At 37.9% G+C, this 15,803-nt stretch overlaps 2 protein-coding genes across 5 annotated transcripts in view; both read left to right on the top strand.

Moving 5' to 3' along the window:
* The window catches only part of Adam19 (ADAM metallopeptidase domain 19), a 1,172,352-nt gene that overhangs the window by 1,033,807 nt on the left and 122,742 nt on the right, over positions 1 to 15,803 (top strand). The gene's annotated exons all lie outside the window — the stretch shown is intronic.
* The window catches only part of Sox30 (SRY-box transcription factor 30), a 38,349-nt gene that overhangs the window by 21,760 nt on the left and 786 nt on the right, over positions 1 to 15,803 (top strand). Inside the window, exon 5 of one of the 2 annotated variants that reach the window (XM_051180876.1) lies at positions 10,589 to 10,654. The exons of the other annotated variant lie outside the window; for it this stretch is intronic. Coding sequence (XP_051036833.1) covers positions 10,589 to 10,607 — 19 coding nt within the window. The 3' untranslated portion in view covers positions 10,608 to 10,654. Of the gene's footprint in view, positions 1 to 10,588; positions 10,655 to 15,803 lie in introns of those variants that run through there. 2 annotated transcript variants of the gene reach the window in all.

Here is a 15,803-nt window from a genome sequence, read left to right as displayed (position 1 = left end):
TTTTTTTTTTTTAAGACAGGCTCTCACTATGTAGCCCTGGCTGTCCTGGAAATCACTATGTAGACCAGGCTGGCCTTGAACTTTGAGATCTACCTTCCTCTCCAAGTGCTGAGATCAAAACCATGCACCACTACTCCTGACTTAAAGGATGCTATCTTGAAACTAAATGAATCCTATGATAATATGAATCCAAATAAAACACAGAGTACCAGTAAATATAATTGTATAATTATAAAAATAGTCTAATATAAATGGTATATATATGTAATATATACATACATACATACATATGTATTCATTATATAGCTTTTAACTGATTTCAAAAGAAACTGAATGGAATAATTGGGTTTTCTTAGGACAGAGGACTATAATACTTAGAAATGTTATACACTGACAAAAGCAGCACACAATGGCTAGTAAAAGTGCAATTGTTTCAGAGAAATAAAATGAATCTAGGTGATAATCTGAACTCATAGGAGTAATTGGAGAGACCCAAAGTGGTAAATAGTAAGGTTAATATACACTTTATAAATATTTACTTAATGTTCTTTCTCTTCCTGGTTTATTTAGTAGATATAAAACTGTATGAAGTAATACTGTAACTGTATTGTTGCATTTGGAATATACAAATGTAATTTTTTTTTACTGATAATCATGAAAGGGAGAAGATGAAGCCAGGTGGTGGTAGTGCATGTCTTTAATCCCAGAACTTGGGAGGCAGAGGCAGGTGGATCTCTTATCAGTTCCAGGCCAGCCTGGTCTACAGAGAAAGTTCCAGGATAGGCTCCAAAGCTACACAGAGACACTTTGTCTCAAAACAACAACAATAAAAGAAAGAAAGAAAGAAAGAAAGAAAGAAAGAAAGAAAGAAAGAAAGAAAGAAAGAAAGAAAGAAAAAAAATAATAAAGAAAAACAAATATTGAGAAAGCTAGAAAATCACAAAACCTACTAAGGTGTATAAGACATGTAAATGGAACTATTGCTACCATCTGTCTGCTTCCTAACTACAGGTCAGTCACCTCACACTCTTGTGACCATGCCTTACCTGCTGTGATATCCTGTATTTCTTCACACTAAAAGTGAAAATAAATCCTCCTTCTCTTGTCAGGTTTTGGTTACAGCAGTGATTAAAGCAGCTAATACAAATGCTGTAGATATTTGTGTTGTAACAAGCTTAACAAATAGCTTAGCCTCTTTTCCTGTTATTTGATAAAATATCCTTGGAACAGCAATGTAAAGAAGACTGGGCTTATCTTTTTTTTTTTTTTTTTTTTTTTTTTGGGTGGGGGTGAGGGCTGAGACCAGGTCTTAGTGTAGCTTTGGAGTCTATCCTGGAACTTGCTCTGTAGACCAGGCTGGCCTCAAAAGAATGAACTTTGGTCATGGCTCAAGGATGCAGTCCACCATGTCAAGCAAGGAGCAGGAGTTTGAAACAGCTGATCACATTTATCCACAGTTAGGAAGTAGAACAACTAATGCATGCTGCTGCTCACTTCCCTTTCTTTCTATGTACAATACAACATCCTATCTAGGGAATGATGCCACCCACAGTACCCAGGTCTTCATACCTTGATGAATGTAATCAATATGACCACATATAACCATGCCCAGAGACCAACCTCCATTAGGTGATTCAGGTACTGTCAAGTTGACAACCACAAGAAGACCTAAGAAAATGTGAACAGATCTTAAGAGATAAATTAACAATGTAAAATCTTACAGCAAAGGAAAAAAAAAGCCCTGGATTGGGTGATGCCATTGGTAAATGCTATGAAAATTTGAAAGAGGAATAATATACATCAGTCCTTTTTCAGACTCTTCCAAAAAAAAAAAAATGAATACCTGCAGTGCTAATATTACAAAAGCCAGAATCGAATCATCAAAATCACTTACCTTATTTGAATACAGTTACAAAATTATGCTAGCAAACTATATTTACCCCAGAAATGAATGTGTGGTTTATAGTCTGAAAACTGATTAGCAATAAAACCACAAGATAATATCTGCTGATACAGAAAAGCACTTGCTAAAACCCAGTATCTTAGCAAGAAAATTTATTCTTTCAGACTAAGACTATGAAAGACTTTCTCAATATTATAAAGAAATGCATCAAAATCCCACAGATAACATCATATTCATCAATAACAGGTAGAAAATCCCACCCTCCTCCCAAGGTTAGGAATAAAAGACAAAATGCCCCCTTATTATCACTTCTGTTCCATATTGTACTAAAAAATCCAAGCTGGATCAATTAGGCAAGAAAGAAAAACAAAAAATTCCAAAATGAAAACTATTCTTACTTGATGTCATCCTACATGTGGAAAAATATTTTTAAATCTACAACAAAAAGGGCCAATGAGATGAGATGGCTTAGTGGGTAAAAGCACTTGCCAGCAAGCCTGGGGACCTGAGTTTGATCACTGGGATCCACATGGTGGAAGTCACAACTGATTTCCAAAGATTGTCTTCTGACATCCACATGTGCCCACACACATACACACTACATGCACACTAAATAAATAAAAATGAGGGCCAGAAAGGTTGCTTAGTGGTTAAGAGCACTTACTAGTCTTCAAGAGGACCCAGATGTAGTTCCCAGCATGCATGTGACAGCTCACAACCATCTATCACTCCAATTCTACAGGATCCCATGCCCTTTTCTGGCCTCAGTAGGCATCTGCCTGCCTGTATATGGTGTACATAAATACATAAAGGCAAAATACCCAAAAGCATAAAATAACTATAAATAATAAAAAATCACAAAATGTATACTGTAGCTGATAAACTGCATAGTTTCAACATATTAAATGTTTATACAAAGTTAAGTGGGCAAAGTACCAGGGAAAGCCAGGCACAGTAACACACATCTGTAATAAGGGCATACCTAAATCAAGATGGGAAAAGAATCCCTAGAAGCACATGGGCCAGGAGACCTGGTATGCAGAGGTGAGCAAGAGACCCTATGTCAAACATGGTAGAAACTAAAGTTGTCCCCTGATCTCCACATGTACCTGCACACACAATTATATATTACACACACATACATCACACACACCAATAAATAGATTAATTCAGTGTGATTTAAAGAGGATGACAAGATAATTCATAGCCAGTTGGAAGACAGGTGGTCAAATTCTTACAAAACTAAGCATAAGTAGTCATGGTTCTTGGTATTTGCCCACATAAAAATCTGTATAAAGATGCTTATGGAGACTTTATTCATAGTTACCTTTGAAGGAAACAAGAACTTCTTCAGTGGATGAATAGATAAACTGATATCCAGCCAGTGAATTTTAACTTATTGAAAAAAAAAAAAAAGAAAGAAAAAGAAAAAGGAACTAATAAACCACAAAACATAGAGAACCAGGAGTGTATATTATTAAGTGAGAGGCCCTTCTGAAAACAACAGATTGTGTGCTTCCAATATATAATGCTAACGATAACTCTTTCCTGCCAGCCTGGTCCCATAGCTGCATCAGCCCCAAATGAACACTCAGAGACTTATATTAATTATAATACTGTTTTGGCCACTGGCTAGGACTTCTTATTAGCTAGCTCTGTCTTAATTATTAACCCATAACTGCTAATCTGTGTATGTCTACATGATCTTATCTTACTGGAAAATACCTTGCTTGAGTCCTCTCTTCCAGGGATAACATGACAATTCCTCTCTGCCTACACTTCCCAGAATTCTCCTTGTCTCCTAGTCCCACCAATCATTCTGCCTCATTGGTCAAACAGTGCTTTATTCATTAACCAATAAGAAAAACACATTTACAGAATGACATCTCCCATCATCTCTTTTCTATCTAAATAAAGAGAATGGTTTTAACTTTAACATAATCAAATTATATATAACAAAACAGTTATTAAGCAAGAACTATAATTACAATATTTAGTTCATAAACATTTAGCAAGTTTAAAGAAAATATTCTATCATCTATCCTATCTTTGTGAGCCTAAAGTCTTATATGAAACTTATTTATTATTCTTATTTTACATATCAATCCCAGTTTTCTCCCCCTCCCTCCCTCACACTCTTCCTCTCTCCCACCCTCCCATGCCCTCTGACCACCCTTCCCTCCTATACCCCCCCACTCTACATGTAGGATGATGCCTTCCAGGAGGGCATCTAAATCTGTCAAGTCATTTGGAGTAGGGACTAGGCCCTCCCTCCTGCCTCTAGGTTAAGAGAGTATCCCTCCATGGGGAATGTGCTCCCAAAGTCCTTTTGTGCACCAGGGATACATTCTGGTTCCACTGTCAGAAGTCCCTTAGACTGCCCAGTTTAGGGGCTCTCAGTTGTCCAGTCCTGGATTTCCAGCTATCAGTCTGGGAGCCCATTAGCTCCTCCTTGTTCAGGTCAGCTGTCTCTGTTGGTTTCTGTAGCCTTGTATCCTAGTTCCTCTGGCGGCATGAATTATAGGCTGGTAATCCTTTGCTCTATGTCTAAAATCAATATATGAGTGAGTACATACCATGTTCCTCATTTTGTGACTGGGTTACCTCATTCAGGATGGTTTCTTCAAGTTCCATCCATTTGCCTGCGAATTTCAAGATTCCATTTTTTTTTTCTGCAGACTAGTATTCCATTATGTAGATGTGCCACATCTTTATCCATTCTTCAGTTGAAGGGCATCTAGGTTGCTTCCAGGTTCTTGTTATTACAAATAATGCTGCTACGAACATAGTTGAACACATGCCTTTGTTGCATGGATGTGGATTATTTGGGTATATGCCTAAGAGGGGGATTGCTGGGTCCTGTGGTAGACTAATTTTCCCATTTTCCTGAGGAATCACCATACTGACCTCTACAATGGCTGTACAAGTTTGCACTCCCACCAGCAGTGGAGGAGTGTCCCCTTTTCTCCACATCCTCTCCAGAATAAGTTGTCATTGGTGTTTCTAATATTAGCCATTCTGGCAGGAGTAAGATGGTATCTCAGAGTTGTTTTGATTTGCATTTCCCTGATAGCTAAGGATGTTGAGCACTTTCTTAAGTGTCTTTCAGCCTTTTTGATTTCCTCTATTGAGAATTCTCTCTTCATTCTGTACCCCATTTTTAAATAGGGTTATTTGGTGTTTTGGTGACTAGTTTCTTGAGTTCTTTGTATATTTTGGAGATCAGCCCTCTGTCAGATGTAGGGGTTGGTGAAGATCTTTTCCCAGTCTTTGGGCTGCCGTTTGGTATTGTCAACTGTATCCTTTGCCTTACAGAAGCTTCTCAGTTTGAGGTGGTCCCATTTATTAATTGTCAATCTCAGTGTCTGTGCTACTGGAGTTATGTTCAGGAAGCAGTCTCCTGTACCAATTCTTTCAAGGGTATCTCCTTCTCTTCTAAGAGGTTCAGTGTGGTTGAATTGATGTTGAGGTCTTTGATCCATTTGGACTTGAGTTTTGTGCATGCGATAAACATGAGTCTATCTGCAGTCTTCTACACACCATCATCCAGTTGTGCCAGCACCATTTGTTGAGGATGCTTTCCTCCTTCCATTGTATACTTTTAGCTGTTTTGTCATAAATCAGGTATTCGTAGGTGTGTGGGTTAATATCAGGATTTTCGATTCGATTCCATTGATCTACCTGTCTATTTTTGTGCCAATACCAGGCTGTTTTCAGGACTATATCTCTATAGTAGAGCTTGAAGTCAGGGATGATGATGCCTCCTGAAGTTCCTTTATTGTACAGGGCTGTTTTTGGCTATCCTGGGTCTTTTGTTTTTCCATATAAAGTTGATTATTATCCTTTCAAGGTCAGTGAAGAATTGTGCTGGGATTTTGATGGGGATTGCATTTAATCTGTAGATTGCTTTTGGTAAGATTGCCATTTTTACTGTTTATCCTACCTATCCAAGAGCATGGGAGATCTTTCCATTTTCTGGTATCTTCTTTAATTTCATTCTTTAAAGACACAAAGTTCTTATTACATAGGTCTTTCACTTGTTTGGTAAGTGTTACCCCAAGATACTTTATGTTGTTTGTGGCTATTGTAAAGGGTGATGTTTCTTTGATTTTTTTTCTCAGCCACTTTGTTGTCTGTATATATAGTAGGGCTACTGATTTTTTTTTTTTTTTTTTTTTTTTTTTTTTTTTTAGTTTATATCCTGCTAGTGACAGTTTGACTTCTTCCTTTCCTATTTGTATCCCCTTGATCTTTTTTTTGTCTAGAACTTCAAGTACAATATTGAAGAGATATGGAGAGAGAGGGCAGCCTTGTCTTGTTCCTGACTTTAGAGGAATCGCCTTAAGCTTCTCTTCATTTCGATGCTGGCTATTGGTTTACTGTATATTTCTTTTATTATGTTTAGGTATGTTCCTGTTATCTCTGATTTCTCCAAGACCTTTATCATGAAAGGGTGTTGAATTTTGTTAAAGGTTTTTTTTTTTTTTTTTTTTTTTTTTTTTTTCAGCATCTAGTGAGATGATCATGTGGTTTTTCTTTTTCAGTTTGTTTATATGGTGGATCACATTGATAGATTTTCATATGTTGAACCATCCCTGCAACCCAGGGATGAAGCCTATTTGGTCATAGTGGATGATTTATCCGATGTGTTTTTGGATTGGATTTGCCAGTGTTTTATTGAATATTTTTGTGTCAATGTTCATGAGAGATATTGGTCTGTAGTTTTCTTTCTTAGTTGTGTGTTTGTGTGGCTTGGGTACTAAGATAATTGTGGCCTTGTAAAGAGTTTGGTAATGAACTTTCTGCTTCTATTTTGAGGAACAATTTGAGGAGTATTGGTATTAGCTCTTTCTTGAATTTCTGGTAGAATCCTTCACTGAACCCATCTGGCCCTGGGCTTTTTTAGGTTGGGAGGCTTTTGATGACTGCCTCTGTTTCATTAGGGGTTATAGGTCTATTTAAGTTGCTTATCTGTTCTTGATTTAATTATGGTAAGTAATAGTTATCCAGAAATTTGTCCATTTCCTTTGAATTTTTAAATTTTGTGGAGTACAGGTTTTCAAAGTATGAACTGAAAATTGTCTGGATTTCCTCAGTGCCTGTTGTTATGTCCCCCTTTTTGTTTCTGATTTTGTTAATTTGCATGGTCTCTCTCTGCTTTTTGTTTTGTTTGGATAAAGGTTTGTCTATTTTGTTGATTTTTCTCAAAAAACCAATTCTTTGTTCCATTGATTTTTTTTTTTTTTTTTTTGTATTGTTTTCCTGGTTTCTACTTTATTGATTTCAGCCCTCAAATTGATTATTTCCTGATTATTTCCTACTTCTCAGGGGTGAGTTTACTTCTTTTTGTTCTAAGGCTTTCGTTGTGCTATTAATTCTCTAAAGTGACTATCCTTCATTTTCTTCATATGGGCACTTAGTGCAATGAACTTCCCTCGGCGCATTGCTTTCAAGGTGTCCCATAAATTCGGGTATGTTGTTTCCTCATTCTTGCTGAATTTTAGGAAGTCCTTAATTTTTTTCTTTATTTCTTCTTTCACCCAGGTATAGTACAATTGTGCATTGTTCAGTTTCCATGAGTTTGTAGGGTTTCTGTGATTTGGGTTGTTGAATTCCAACTTTAAAGCATGGTGGTTTGATAAGATACAGAGAAATATTCCTTTTTTTTTTTTTTTTTTTTTTCTTTTTGTATCTGTTGAGGTTTGTTATGTCGCCTGGTATGTGGTTGATTTTAGAGAAGGTTCCATGTGGAGCAGAGAAGATATATTCTTTTATGTTTGGATAGAATGTTCTATATATGTCTGTTAAACCCAATTGAGACATAACTTATGTTCTTTTGTTTCTTTGTTAAGTTTCTGTCTGGTGGTCCTGTCTAGTGGTGAGAGTGGGTTGTTGAAGTCTCCCACAATAAGTGTTTGAGGTTTTACGTGAGCTTTGAGTTTTAGTAGCATTTCTTTTACGAATGTGGGTGCCTTTGTATTTGGGGCATAGATGTTCAAAATTGAGAATTTGTGCTGATGGATTTCTTCTGTGATGAATATGAAATGACCATCTTCATCTCTTTTGATTGACTTTTGAAGAAGTCTAACGTGTTAGATATTAGGATAGCTACACCTGCTTACTTCCTGGGTCCTTTTGATTGGAAAATCTTTTCCTAACCCTTTACCCTGAGGTAATGTCTGTCTTTGAAGCTTAGATGTGTTTCTTGTATGCAGCAGAAGGATAGATTCTGTCTTCGTATCCATTCTGTTAGCCTGTAGGTTTTTTTTTAAATAGGCAAATTAGACATTTAATGTTGAAGGAAAGTAAGGACCATTGATTGTTAATGCTTGTTTGTTTTGGATTTGTTGTTGGTGGTGGTATTGTGAATATATTTGCCCTGCTTTATCCTTGAGTGTTGGTGAAGTGGGATTATCTATTGCCTATGCCTTTGTGAGCGTAATTAACTTCTTTGTAGCTTTCTTTGCAGAACTTTTTGTAGGGCTGGATTTGTAGATACTTATTGTGAAAATCTGGCTTTGTCATTAAATATCTTTTTTTCTCCCTGTACAGTGATTGAGAGTTTTGCTGGGTATAGTAGCATGGGCTGGCATCCGTGGACTCCTAGTAGTTGTAGAATATCTATCCAGGATCTTCTGACCTTGAGAGTTTCCATGGAGAAGTCAGGTGTAATTTTGATAGGTCTGCCTTTGTATGTTACCTGTCCTTTTTCCCTCGCTGCTCTTAATATTCTTTCTTTCTTCTGTATGTTAGGTGTTTTGATTATTATGTGTTGAAGGGTCTTTTTACTTTGGTCCAGTCTATTTGGTATTCAGTATGCTTCTTGTACTTTCATGGGTATGTCCTTCTTCAGATTGGGAAAGTTTTCTTCAATGATTTTATTGAATATGTTTTTTGCACCTTTGAGCTGGGCTTCTTTGCCATCTTCTATGCCTGTTATTCTTAGGTTTGGCCTTTTCACAGTGTCCCACATTTCCTGAATGTTTTGTGTTAAGGATTTGTTGGATTTACGATTCTTTGGTCAATGAATCTTTCTTCTAGTTTATCTTCCATGCCTGAGATTCTCTCTTCCATCTCTTGCATTCTGTTGGTTATGCTCCCTCTGTAGTTCCCAATCATTTGCCAAGTTTTTCTATTTCCATCATCTTCTCAATTTGTGTTTCCTTTATTGTCTCTATTTCAGTTTTCAAGTGTTGAACTGTTTGAGTTGTTTCCTTCAACTGTTTGAATGTTTTTTCTTGGCTTTCCTTACTTTCTTTAAGAGATCTGTTAATTTCTTGCATTTTTTGCATGGTCTTTTCCTCTATTTCTTCCAACTTTTTGTTTCTTCTATTTCTTTAAGGAAATTTCTCATATTATCTTTGAGGGCCTCTATCATTTTTATGAAGATATTTTTTTAAGTCATTCTCTTTTGCTTCATCTGCTTTGTTGTATTCAGGTCTAATTGGTGTAGAGTCCCTAGATTCTGGTGGTGTCATTCTTGTCTTCCTATTATTAGGTGTTTTCTTGTTTTGCTGTCTTCCCATCGCTTCTTCCAGTGGGTGCAGGTGGGCTCTCTCTCTCTCTCTCTCTCTCTCTCTCTCTGGTACTCTTCCAGTGGGCTTAGGTGGGTCAGGAGTTTGATGTCTATAGCTCTGGGTGGTCCAAACTCTGTATGAGGTCTCTCCTAAGGCAGGGACCTGGCAGTGATTGGGGTCAAAGATCAGACGGGCTGGGACTTGGCCGCTCCTGAGTGGATAGGTGGGTCTCCAGCAGAAGCCCTGAGATGGGGTTCTCCAGCAGAGGCCTGGTGTTAGGGGTCAAAGGTCAGGCAGGCAGGGACTCAGGGTGATCCCACAGGGATAGGCGGGTCTAGTGTGCTCAGAGCAGATCCAGAAAGTTCCCCTGAGGTGGCAGGATTGTTGGACCTGCCCTCTGGTCCAGGGTTCGACCTGAGCAGTAGGGCATTGGGCTAGGTAGGGCACAGGGTTGGGGGAGGGCAGGTTCTGGGTTGGGGGTTTGTGGATCAGAGTACTAGGAGCGTTCTTGCTAGGGACAGGATATAGAGGGGAGCGAGATTCGGAGCTAACCCAGGGAGTTTCCAGGGAAGGGGGTGAGGAGATGGGGGGATTCGACCAGAACTGGTCAGACTCACTTCCAAGACCTTATTTCTAAACAGTCATATTTTAAGGTTTTAGTTGGACATAAACATTGAGGGGATACTCTTCAGCCTATCGATTAAGCTTAAAACTAAAATGGGAGGAATAATGGACTTGCTCCACTGAGCCATTTTCCGACAAGTGGCTTTGTTTTCATGACTCAAGGTGTACTTTATTTTGGAGCAGAAGACACAGGAAACTTGTGTTCTTACAGGCCAGAGCAGTTAATGGAAGGTGTAGGAATATGCAGGGTTCTGTGCTGTCATCTTGTACCTGCATTTCCCCAGCCCCTGAGCATTCTCAATGAACAGAGTTCTCATACACTCAGTTCAGCTAGAGTGATCTACAGCAACAGGAGCCATTGCGGAGTCACTGGGACCAGCACAGTGGGAACAGAGGTCCAACTTAGAGAATGTGAGGAGACAGAATGACTTACCTCATTCTGTTGTGAATAACTAGTTATAATTTGTTACAGAAATGTCACATGCAAAATAGGTAACAGTGTAGCATAATGTGCCTTACATGCTGGTACTTCTTGTTTCTCCAGTTTCCCCTTACTTTGGTAACAAGGACACATTTTAAAGAAAATCACAGATCTCATATTTCATGTACAGTAAGTACAGTAAAGTTTCATATTCTTCATCGAAAATCCAAATGATATCTTTTTTTTTTTTTTTTTCCTATTGTTGGTGAATAGGTTTCTGATTTCAGGGCAATTCTGATTTTAACTGTGGAGAATGGAAATATTTATGTAGAAAGCAAATCCTTCAGAACTCCAAAGCAGAACCAGGCTCTGGGCTGGGGAGATGCTCACATCATCTGCCCTATCTAGTATTCAATTCTGTTCTTCCCTAAGACCAACGTACTAGTTGCCACAGATGAATAAAAGTGTGGTAATTTGCCTTCCGTCTGGCTTATTTCACTTAGCACAGTGATTCCCATTTCTACTCATGTTGCTGAAAATATTTTTTTTTAGTATTCCATTCTTTTTACAACTCACTAATATTCTAGTCTATAAAGATACAACACCACAGCATGTTATATGTTCATCCACTGAAGGGCATTGGGAGTGATTCAATATTTGTCAGTAGTACAATAACAGACATGGGAATATGAATATCTTCTTGTATAATGACCCCAGTTTTGGATGTATTATATCCAGTGGGGGACTTGATGGGTCATATGATAATTTGCTATTTCCCTTTTTTGGTGTTTAGTGCTGTGTATTCTGGATATTGATCCAGTGTTGGATGATTTTTTTTTTTTTGAGACAAGATTTCTCTGTGTAACAACCCTAGCTGTTCTGGAACTAGTCCTGTAGACCAGGCTAGCTTTGAACTCTCAGAGATCCCCCTGTCTCTGCCTCCCAAGTGCTGGGATTAAAGGCATGTGCCTCCACCACCTTGCCCTTGGATTAATATTTTGCAAGTATTTTTCCCACTTTGTAGACTCTCATTTCCTTATGGTGTGAGAGCATCTTAGTTTATCATCCCCCTTGTCTATTTCCATTGCCTGTGACTTTGGGTCTTGTTAAAACTAAGTCATCACTTATATCACACCAGTGTACATAAGCCTTCTCGTTGGTTCCTTGCAGTGATTTTATATTTTCATGTTTTACATGTAAGCCTCTGATTTGTTGTCAATGGGAGGATGGAATATAATGTCACTCTGATGTCCATGTATATCCATTTTTTTCTGTCAGTGTTTATTTAAAAGACTGTATTTTCTTTGCCCACCATTTGTGTGTCCTTAGTATCTTTTTACCTAATCAGTTGCAGTATTGACGTGAATTAGCTTCTTTATTTTTGGTTCTGTTGTTCTTGTCTATGTGTATGCTTTTATGCTGCTATCATGATCTTTGGGTTGCAGTAGCTTTGTAGTATATATATGGATTTTGTTTGCTTGTTTGTGTTGAAAATAGGGCCTTATGTTACGTAAGTTAACCTTAAACTTGCTCAATGTCTTACTCCCTTGTTTAAATTTACTCTAAATATTTTATTTTTGTGGCTTTGTGAATGGATTGAACTCTTCATTTTCTTTCCAGTAAGTTCATTGTATGGCCTATATTTGAAATCCCAGAGCACATCAGGCTGAGGTGGGAGAATGCAAATTTGAGACCAACCATGGTTATCTGCTGAGCTTAAAGGAAGCTGTGAATGCACAAAGAAGCCCAATTTTTTATGCTTAATCTATCGTCTTCAGCTTTACTAGATTTATGTATCTGTTCTAACAGCCTTTTTAGATTTTTCTCTGTAAAATCATGCAAATATGTGTAATTTATCTTCTTCTTTTCCAATATAGAGATTCCAGTTTCTCTTTCCTTGCACTCATGCAAATACCTTCCAGTGCTGTATTAAATAAGGGTGGTGAAAGCAGACACTTTTAAAAATATTTTATTATAAATCATCTTATTTTACATAACAATCCCAGTTCCCTCTCCTTCCCATCCTCCCATGCCCCCCCAACATCCCATCCCCCATCCCCTCCCCAGGAAGGGTAAGGCCTTCCAGGAGGGATCATCAAAATCTGGCAAGTTATTTGGGGTAGGGCCTAGGCTCTCTCCTGTGGGTCTAGGCTGAAAGAGTGTCCCTCCATATGGAATGTGCTCCCGAAGTCCATTCATGCACTAGGGGATACCTCCTTGTTCCACTACCAGAGGCCCCATAGACTGCCCAGTCATCGTTGCTGACACCCACATTCACAGGATCTGGTTTGGTCCTATGTTGGTTCCCCAGCTGTCAGACGGGTCCATGAGTTCCCAGTTGCTCGATCAGCTGTTTCTGTGGGCTTTCCCAGCGTTGTCTTGACCCCTTTGTTCCTCATTCCTCCCTCTGTGAAACTGACTTCCAGGAGTTTGGCTCAGTGCTTAGCTGTGAATCTCTGCTTCTGTTTTCATCAGCTATTGGATGAAGGCTCTAGGATAGCATTTAAGGTAGTCATCAATCTCATTATAGGGGAAGGGTATTTAAAGTAGTCTCCCCACTATGAAAGCAGACACGTTTGTGGTTTGCAATCTTAGAGGAGATGTTTGCAGTTTCCTTGATTAATGTCATATTGGCTGTGAGTTTTGTACACTTAGCCTTTAGTATTTTGAAGATTTACTTCTATATATGACTTGGTAAGAGTGTTTTGCCATGAAAAAATATATCTTTCTGCATACTCTATGTCTATGGAGAGATCATATACTACAGTCCTGAATTCTGGTGATGTGTTATGTGCTTATTGGTTTGTATATGCTGAACTATCCTTGAATTCCAATTCATCATGAAGTGTGATCTTTTCTATATACTAATAAATTTATTGAGAATTTTTGCAACTATGTTTATCCACAATATGGGTTTTCTTTGCTTTTATTCCAAGTTAATGGGATAAGCTGGACATATAAAAGTGTTTGGCTGAGTTCTTCCATTTCAATTGTAACTAGTTCCTTAAATAATTAATATAATTCAGTAGTCAATTCACTAGGTCCTGGAAAGTCTTTTAAACAAGATACATAAGGCTTCAGTCTCACTACTCAGTACTGGTATGTTCAGTTTAGGTTTCCCTCCTCTTCCTTCCTCCATCCCCCTTTTCTCTTCTCCTACTTTGATTTTTTTTTTTTTTTTTTTTTGTTTTTTTGTTTCTCTGTGCTGCCCAGGCTGCCCTTGAACTCCATATAAAATCCTAATGGGCCTCAAACCTGAACCCTTTTACCACTTCTCCCTGTATCCTGGAGTTACAAACAAACTGCCATGCCTACTTCTGTTATATATGGGTTATATGTGCTCATAGACTTACCCATTTCTTCTAGGCTTTCTAGTTATCTTACCATGTGATTTCTCATAATAATTTTTATGACCCTTTGTGTTTCTGTGCTGTCTGTTGCATTATCTTTTTCATCTTTGATATTTTTGTTTGAGCTCTCTTCTAGCTAGAAGTTTGTCAGTCTTGTTTTTCCTGTCACTTGCCTTTTCCTTTAGTTTTGATTTTATTTCTTCCTATTTCTTAACTCTTACTAATTTTTTGTCTGTTTTGTTGTTGCTTTTTGAGTTCTTGAGGTGCATGATGAATGTTGGTTTGAGGTTGTTTTATTTCCTGATGTATGGGGTATTACTACACATGTCTCTCTAAGAACTGCCTTTGTTATATATTACACAGATTTTTGTGAGGTTGTTTTCACCTACTACCAGAAAAAGTTTTTCCTTTCAATTTCCCATTGGTTTATGTTGCTCGTTGTAAGTTTGGGTTTTTTGTTTTTATGTTTTGTTTTTGTTTTTGCTTTCTATTCTTTTTGTTGCTGTTTATTTGTAGTTTTATCCCATTGTGATATGAGAAGATATGTAATATTTTTCAGGTTTTAAGAAATTATCATGACTTCATTTAGGGCATAACTATTATATGAGCTACCTAGAGAATGTTCCATGTACTGATGGAAATGTCTTTAAGGTCCATTTGCTCTGTATGAAATCCTCAGCCAGTACCTGGAAAGCATAGACTAGGTGTAATCTGTGTTGGCTAATATTGATACTCTAATCATGCTAACAGATGCTTTTCACAATGGAGAGGATGCATTTATGTCTACTCATTTCATGTGACCTTGGATCAGCTTTGTTGTAATTGACTTGTGAATATAACATTAACTTGTTTTCCCCATACAGTCCAGTCATGAAGATGCTAGTTTTTCAAACTACGGCATGTCTGATAAATATCAAAATTTTAGGATTTTTAAGTTTTCCACTCTCTTGAAATTGAATCTTGTGACAGTTGCTAATTATGTCTACATCAAATTAAGGCTTTATATGGGAAGTGGATTTGATATCCTCTCTGACATACCCATAGAGTTCAATGGACGGAGGAACTGAAGGTGGAAAGCTATGTGAACAAAGTCATGGCAGCTAAAATGACATTTAAAAATTTTAAATACCAGAACCAGAATGTGACAGTATGGTAGTAAACCTGAAAAAAAATGCAAACATTGACTTATATTTGTGGCATTTAATGTACCTCTTATTTCAGGCTTTGGGAGTGGGGCATCTTCAGAGAGCTTGAGGCAGTGGTATAGTAGCTCTTCCATACATTTGAAAGGAAAGAGAATTGGTTTCCTTTCCTTTCTTCTTTCCTTTTTCCTCCTCCTCTCTCGTTTCCTCTTTCCTTCCATTTCTCTTTCTAGTTCAGAAGATGGAGTACAGCACCAGACATTCCCATGGTGTCTGCAAATGAATGAGATCTTTACGTTAGCTGTCACTAGATGGAGCTCATGAGCCCAGTTTGTGTGTAATTCCTGTTCATCACTTAAAGAGAACTGGCAACTGGTTTTGAGAGACAGAATATTAGATTTGCCTTTAAAAAGAGAGTTGTAAAACTGCATACGTTTCCCCCCCCAAGTCTTGTCCATGTTTCTGTTTTTTGGTTTTTTTTTTGTTTTTTTTTTTTCAGAAACCCTTTGAAAGCATAGTGCCAGTTCTAAATGTTTATAGTGCTATGAGTATTCTAAATTTACTCAGTTACTGTGTCATTTGTATAATTAAGCTGGAGTCTTCTGTTCCAGGGCTTTGAAATTTAGCAGCTCTTCCTTTCAGCCCATCCCAGGAGGGCCACTTTACTGTTGTTACCTGCCATTTTCAGTGCCATACAACATGTACTTACATTTCCAACACTTTATGTGTGGTGCAAGGTAGCTAGAGGCCAGGATGGGATTTTCTTTATTGTGGTCATCAAAGGTAAGAAGCTAGAAACTAGTCGGGTGTTGGTGGCTCAAGCCTTTAATCCCAGCACTTGGGAGG

This window comes from Phodopus roborovskii, unplaced genomic scaffold (assembly GCF_943737965.1).
Source record: "Phodopus roborovskii unplaced genomic scaffold, PHOROB, whole genome shotgun sequence".
NCBI lineage: Eukaryota > Metazoa > Chordata > Mammalia > Rodentia > Cricetidae > Phodopus > Phodopus roborovskii.
This window is presented reverse-complemented; position numbering and strand designations above follow the sequence as displayed.